An 8,187-nucleotide genomic window follows, 5' to 3' on the forward strand; every position below is an offset into this window, starting at 1 on the left:
TGTGGTGCTGGGAGATTGAACCGCGGTCCCTGTGCTTTGCTAAGCTTGTTCTAAGTAGGTGCTTTAGACCACTGAGCCATCTCACCAGCCCTAAATCCCTTTTCTTAAAGGATTTTACATGTACTATAGCAAGCTGTTATCTTTTGTTTAACCAAATATACATTTGTTACAGGAAGCTTCATGTAGGTTACGTATGAATTATGTAATAAGTGCTAACTTTGCATCAGAAAGGGACAGTCAAGTGTTACAAATCTTCTCCCTTCAGAAGGCCATTTTAATATTCAGGATATGAAATGTGTGTGTCCCCGGGGTATAAATAGAGTTGTGCGTGTATTGGGAACCTCCTCTGATGTACTGTGTGTGAAGGGCATAAAGGAGCTCATTCTCTAACCCTGCAGAGTGCTGCGACACAGCTTTCCTGAGGACCAAGTATTTTAGATGCCACTTGATGCTATAAGTCACTAAAAGAAGAAGTCTTGTGAGCAATTTGGAGATCACCAGAAACTGAATGCTAGGGAAGAATGATGACCAATCCAATCAGTGCTGTTTGCTCAGAAAGGGCCTGATTGTTTTTTCCATTCATTATAAAGGTAGGACATTTGAAGTGAACTTTGAAGGATAAGGATAAGGAACTCTGATGAGCAAAGCTGGGCACATGATGAAAGAATTACTTGAAGCCATCTAGTGGCCTTAGAAACCATAATAGGTAGTTCATGACTGCTGTTAAGAATAATACACAAATTATAGTATGTACTCTTGCTTTACCTATAACATAGTTACATAGGGAAGCAATGTGAAAGAATTTTTTTAATGCGAAAGAATTTTAAAAACCTAGGTTAGGATCAGGTATTAGGCATTGTCAGCTTTGTACTAAAATAAAGATTGTGGGCTTTAGTCCCTTGAAAATAACTATTACTGTGTTACTTCCGGCTTTGTTGAGTACCAGCTCCCGTGTTGCCCTTCCAGATATATGTGCTCCCCAGTTGCCTATAGAGTACTTCTTTAAAGGTCCATGTAAAATCAGATTTGTCTTCTATCCCTCTGGGCATTCATCAGAGAAGCATATTTCTTTGTGTACATGCAAGGGAATCTTTCCTATAAATTCATCTTACCTGATAACTTCAGGAGATTCACTTTGCAGAAAACATAGAAGGGGAAAATCGTCCCTACCACATGATAGTAATTGCCATGAAGTCCATCCAAGGAAGAAGCTAGGAGCTGCTGTTTCTCAAGTACAAAAAACCAATTTTTTGTACTGAGGATTGAATTACAGCTTTCATGCTGGGTTAATTCCCTGGCATGATTTTAATTGTTCATTTTCAGACTTAGTTCTCACTAAGTTACTAAATTGCCCAACTGAGGTAGAAGCTTGTGATCCTCCTGCCTCAGACTCCCAGACTGATAAGATTACAAGCGTGTACCACCAAGCCCAGCTTTGACTTACTTTGATTTATTTTTACTCGCAAAATTGTATTTGTTTTGTTTTGTTTTGTTTTTCTTTAGTAGTGTTTGAAAGTCCCTGTAGTGGTTTTGTTCCAGGGTCAGAGGAAAAACAGAGGGTCTAAGTAGAGGATAGAAAATTGGAATGAGATAATGATGGGGGAGGCCACTTGTTAGCTGTAGAAGTGAACTTGCTAAAATGATGAAAAGCTTCAGTGAATAAAAGGAAATAAATATAGCTGGCCAACAAGAGCACAAAATCAAATAAGGAAAGCACAAGCGTTTAGACAAGAAAAGAGATCCTAAAAGTAAAATATATTTGCATTGCAATGCAATATAATAGTAACTGTTCCTAGCAAGAACCATATATCATGTAGAACAAGTTAAATTGCAACATGAATTTGGAATGCAGAGAAACATGGAGGGACCCAGGAAACCATCTTGTGCAAAACTTAACCCTTACATGCCAAATTAAAATTTCTATCATCTAGAAAAATATCTTTATGTAGAATACTTTTCCAAAATTAAATGAGAAATAAAGCATAATTATATTTTCATATATCTTAATTCTCTTATTTCAGTATGTTCTAAAGTTCCAAATGCTGCAGTCTTCATTCATATTTGATGCATTTTGGTGAAACTTTTGTGTAATTGTTTAGTAGAAAGATTTTACTACTACTCTGCCTCTCAGGATCTCTGTCCCCTGGATTCTGAGCTTATTTTTTCACTGTGTAGGAAGATCATTGTTATAAGCTCTGTATTTACATGTGCCACAGTGGTACCTTTGAAGGCAAAAGGCATATATGCAGTGAAACTACCACCAGCCTTAGCACCAAGTAACTGGGTAGCTTTACACAAGCGACTGTAACATCTCTTAACAAGTAGTTAGTAGATAATATTCATGAGGTCACTTCCAGCACAGATGTTCTAATAAGCTAGTGCTCAAGGTACTGGTTACTGGAGTAGTTGGAGGCAGGTTAGATGTGGCAAGTAGAAATAGACTATGTTATGGAGAGATACTGGGAAAATAGCCAAGGACTAGGCAGGACACTTGCATTATTGTAACCAAAAAGACAAATAGGACAAAATGTTGAAGCTCTAAACATGGATCCGAAAAGCAATTATGATGAAATACTGTACCATCATGTCTGGTTTTCCCAATAATTGGGCCCTCGCTTGCATTGATGATAATAAATTGAGAAAAGTAATACAGTGTAGAGTAACAAATTGGTTTAAGTAACTTCCATTGTAGAAAGATCTGGAAAGGACGTAAAAGAGTTTGAGTGGTCCCAGGCACATGGTGTGCACCTATAGTCTCAGCTATCCAGGGGGCTGAGGCAAGAGAATTGTTTGAGCTCAGGGGTTCAAGGCCAGACTGAATAACATTGAGACCCCATTTCTTAAAAGGAGGGGGAAAGGGTGGAAATTGGGCAAAGTATAGTCTTGAGAAAATACTTGATAAAAATTGTAGTTGTACAGAATATGCAAGGCCAAGGAGAACTCGCGTATTCTCAACTGTAGTCTCTCACTGTGGCTGCAGCTAATATAGATAACCCAGCTGAGAATCCACAGGATCCTCTCATCACTGTGTGTGAGTTGCTGCAGGACCTGAGCGAAGGAACAGCATAGTTTCCTTGCAAACCTAGCACCTTCTTACTTTGTTACATGACTGTCCCATTCTGCCTCTACATTACCATGATGTATTCAACATTTGCCTAAGATTAAGCACTTTACCTATTTAGGTTGTACAATTCAGGGTCAGCTAATAAACTGTCAACTTTGACAGTTAAATTCCCCACAATGAATGTAATCATTATGTTCTATAAATATGTACTAATAAAAATGTTTTGAAAAAAAAACCTTAAACACCTTAGTATCTCTCTGGTGTCATAAAATCATTTATTATTTGTACTGAATCAAAATCAAGATGTTAAGATTTTTCTTTGGTTAAAATTAATGTTATATCATCATGAACTTGAGAAATGTAAGACAGAATTGTTTTGTTTGTTCCATGGGGGGGGGCGTTGTTACTGTTTATTTTGGTGACAGTAGGAATTACACCCAGGACCTTCAAAATGAGCTACATTCCCAGCCCCTTTTTATCTAGCCACTTGCTACCACCATAAAACCTTAGAGAACTGAAGTGTTCTTTTATATTTGCTATGTTTCTAAAGTATTGAACTGGGCCTTCCTTTCTGCTGGCCAGAATTCCAGTATATCCTAGCGCTGCAACGTCTAGTGTCTCCATTTCAGCTTTATAGTCCCCAGAAACTCCTCTCTGAGTGTAGCTGAGTGTTGGGCATGATACTAGAAGATACAGTACACAGTTGCTGAGCTCCTTCTCTGCAGCACTCTTCCTTACAGCTCCTAGGACCACAGCTCCACCCATTGTACCATCCTGAATTCTTTTTCCTCTTCCCAGTAGAGTGACTACTCTGCATTTGGGTACAACTTGGCTTTGCTGTACTTTGGAAAATATTCTACAGCAGAAACCTTTTCTCTCCAGGATCACAGCCCTGTGCGCTTATCCAATACCTGAAAAAACAAAATATACAAAGCAAGTGGTTTTATAAGTCGTTTACAGGAAAAGCTAAGTCTGAGATCTAATTTACCATCCTGGAAGAAAGTAAGTTTTATTTAATTGATTTTCACTGTGATAGCCTCTTCATTTTTTTCTTGAATAGGTAAATATCACTAGATGTTTTGTGATACAGTCCCAGAAATTCCACATAGGATATATATTAACATTCTGGACACTAGCTCATTTTATGCTGTGCTACAGACATTATGAAATCAGCAGTACATTTTTCTCAAGTTTGTATTTTGAGCTCCACGTTATAAGAGAAACTAGAGTAGTATGAAGATGTAATATTGGAACAGCATAAAGATTTTTTTAACTTAAAAACTTCATTTCCTTTGAGAAGGCAAAAGAAGCAGCACTTAACTAGTTCTACTAGGCAAAAAGAATTCTTAGGGAGTAGTAATATGCAACATTTAATAACCTATATACAGCTAAACTCTACACAGATTACTTAATAATATAAAGTGCTATGAGATAATACTCTTTTATCTTATAAGTGAAAATCCAAGTATTAAAGATGCTATACACTGTATCAGTTATAAGTGAGATCCCAACTCCAGCTCTGCTCAGTTTTATTGAGTTTATAGTCAGAAAAGAAAATCAAGTTGGATCTTGACCAGTAGTAAAGCTCTTTAAGAGTGAAAAGGCAAAGAGAAATAAAATTATCTCAAAGAACATAATGTATAGAACCACCCTGATTAGCGTGGGAATAATCAGAAAATATTTTAAATTATTTGAGTTGATTAGAGAAAGGGGCACGTCAGAGCCGCATTACTGTGTTTAGAGGAAGCTGTTGGTGAGAGACAACTGAGAAGACAGAAGGAAGATGATAAGACCTGCTGACTTGAGATTTCCTGCCTCACTACGGAATGAGTGTGTCATAGGAGTGTAGTGATAGAGTCTTGGTGCAAAGGCAGGAATGGAGAAATATGAGATGCTACCAGTTTCCATATGCCATTCCCTTTGTGCTTCTGTTCCAGCTGCCTCCTTTTCAAATTACATTTGCCATTCATTGTGTGTTTATGAAAGACAATATCATAAATCTATTTCTGCTTTACAGAAAGAAATTCTAGAACAACAGCAGCAAGAACGGAATGATACTAGTTTTCGTGGCAGTTGTATGTTTTGCAGTGAAGAATTCCTTGGAAACAGGTTGGCTGTTAAGTAATTTTAAATGTTACTGTTTTTTCTGAAACTCCATGAGAACATCCATAACTATTATATAAGTTAAAATCTATGGGTTGGTCCAGTACTTTTCCTATGTCGATAGACCTTTTTGAAAAATATGCCTATCAAAGATGGACTGTGGTTGCCTTAAGCACAGCAGAGGAACAAATTCTTTAAAATTCCGTGAAGAGATTTGTGTTATATACATTTCATTTTAAAATTGGCTGGGGGCCGGGGAGATGGCTCAGTGGAATAAGCACTTTCCTGGCAAGTGCAAGGACCTGAGTTCAATCCCCGGTTCCGCAAAAAAAAAAAAAAAAAAAAAAAAAAAAGAATAAAATTGGCTGACAGGCAAAGCTATATGCAGCAGACTATTGCAGATGCACCTCTCTGTGCTAACTCATTAACTCTAAATCTTTAGAAATTTTGGGTTTTTCATTTTTATTAAAAATGATAGACACCTAAAGACAGAGTTAGAGGGTTGTCGGTCCTATCACCAACCCTGATCAGTCTAAAACCTGCTGCTGTCTGATCACCAGGGAGTTAGTGTCAGACTGTACAGGCTAAAGGCTCACCACAACATGGCTGCTCCACTACAGACACCGATCCATAAGTGTAATGAGTTGCCAAGCGACTTGCTTCAACTTTGAACCAACTGACTGCAAAGTCAGAAATTCTCACTAATATTTTTTTTTATTTGAAATTCACTAATATGACTCATAGAACTGAGGAAAGTACTGTGCTTAAAATGCAGTCCTATTATAAAGAACATAGTCTTGCATTAACCAAAAGAAAAGATACATAGGTCAAGATACGGGAAGATCTGAATGCAGTTTCTGTGCCCTGTCGCCCTCCTGGCACATGAGTGAATTCACCATCTTGCAATTACTCTGAAGCTTTGATGTGAAGTAGTTGAAATCATTGACCTTAGTCTGAGCCCTCTTTTCCCTCTAGCAATCAGGCTGGCTCTCGAGTCTCAGGCATACTTACTGCACTGTACTTTTCATCAACATTATGGATATATTCCTACTTATTTAAAAAGGGCTTAGCCAGAAACTCCAAGCTGTGGTACACAGCACCAGCCTCATCCACCTCAGTCTCCCACGTTTCTTGGTTGCATGAAGAAGTAGTGTTGAGCATCTAGGTTTTTGTAGGTGCATTCTATGATGGTGGTGCTATGAAAGGTTGCCAAACAATCCATGTCACAAAACATATCACTGTCATTGCTAGGTAAGCAGTATTGTAGGCCTACATCTTTATTCTCTCAGGATCTAGATGAAAAAGAACAGAAAGACAAAAGAGGTAGGTAATAACAAAGGTAAAATAATGAGTATGTTCCCACATGTCCTCTTTTCCCTTCCTACCTACCCTTGATATGAAATGTAAAAGCTGTTTTATCTCAAACCATTTGTTTCTTTGAATGTAAAGCATATCTCATCTATATGAGCTTATCATTGGACCATAGTTAAGTCAGTTCTGCCCTTTGACTGGAAATATTTCATTTATGTTTAATGTAATTACTAAGAAGACGGACTTCTGTAATTTTGCCCTTTGTTTTCTGTTTTACATCTCCCATTATTGCCATCTTTTATGTTGAATAGGTATTTTCTAGAGTATTTTAATCTCTTGGTGCTTTCATTGTGTTTTTGAGTTGCTTTCTTAGCAGTTGTCTTAGGAATTACAGTTAATATTATACCGAAAACAATCTAGTCCAGATTAATACCAGTTCGATTTCAGTTATCTACAAAAACTTTGCTCCAGTGTTAGCTTGTTCCTCACCCCCTCTTTTATTCTCATACATTATTACATCTTTATACACAGTTCAAAAACATTCACTGCTCTAATGAGTTGTCTTCTACATCAGATATGAGAAGAAAAGGGTTATAAGTGAAAAACAGTTATATTTCATATTCACCTTTGAGATTACTTGTGTCAGTGCTCTTGGTTTCTTCATTTAGGTCTAAGTTACCATCAAGTCTCCCTTCCTTTTAGCCTGAAGGAGTCCATTAGTTTCTTATGAAGGAAACTCAGTGACAGAGAGCTACTTCAGTGTCTATCTCTTGATTCTTTTTCTCCATATTTTGAGGAATAGTTTTACAGGACATTGAATTCTTAGTTGACAGTCTTTCAGCACTTTAAATATGCAATCCCACTGCTCTCTTGTGTGCATAATTTCTCATGAGAGGTAAGATGTCTTGTTAAGAATCCTTTGTATATGAATCTGTTCTTTTTACTTTCAAAATGGTATCTTTGAGGTCATGAGTTCCAATTCCCAATAGCACAAAACACCTGTCTATTTGTCTTTGCCACTCTCTCCCCACCTCTTAGAAATCTAGTGTTTGTATATTGATAGAATTGGTTTTTGAGGGTCTGGTTTTTCGTTTGGCTTTCTTCAGTACTAGGAATTGGATCTTAGTTGGTATTCTGCTTGATAAAAGGTACTTATACTTTGATTCTTTAGATATGATTCCCTTTAGTTCATTCATATTAACTTGTAGCAAAAAGTGCTATACACACACACACACACACACACACCAGTATACTTCACCTTGTTACTTGCCCAGGTAATACTTAATATTCCAGATGTGTTGCTTCTGTCTCCTAGAATTGGCTGGCCATGGTGATATATACTTCGTCACTGTGATGCATATTAAATAAACCAGACACCAATTGACCAGCGATTCTGCCTCTGTACTTCCTGCTTGCTTGTCTCACATGAGCCCCAATCCACCAGAGATGGGGGTCTGATATTCTGGGTGATCCTGATCATTGCCCATCAATGTAAATAAATCTGCCTCCAAATCATTGGTATAGTTTCAGGGTTTCTGCTTGCAAACTGACTTAAATGTGAAATAAGTCCAACAGCTAGACTTCCTCAGATCTAATTTCTGTTCGCTATTTTTGTTGTCCATGAATACAACCCATCCTTTTTTATCACTATTATTTTTTCCCATAATTTTATTGATAAACAAATAGCAATGAGACAGTTTCAAATCAAA

The 8,187-nt window shown here is 37.3% G+C and overlaps 1 protein-coding gene across 2 annotated transcripts in view; it reads left to right on the forward strand.

Moving 5' to 3' along the window:
• Positions 1–8,187, forward strand: part of Znf277 (zinc finger protein 277) — a 152,238-nt gene that overhangs the window by 117,793 nt on the left and 26,258 nt on the right. For both annotated transcript variants that reach the window (XM_004626547.2, XM_023709887.1), the window contains one exon: positions 5,082–5,173. In XM_004626547.2, coding sequence (XP_004626604.1) covers positions 5,082–5,173 — 92 coding nt within the window. The remainder of the gene's footprint in view (positions 1–5,081; positions 5,174–8,187) is intronic.

Source organism: Octodon degus, unplaced genomic scaffold, assembly GCF_000260255.1.
Source record: "Octodon degus isolate 3935 unplaced genomic scaffold, OctDeg1.0 scaffold00015, whole genome shotgun sequence".
NCBI classification, from domain to species: domain Eukaryota; kingdom Metazoa; phylum Chordata; class Mammalia; order Rodentia; family Octodontidae; genus Octodon; species Octodon degus.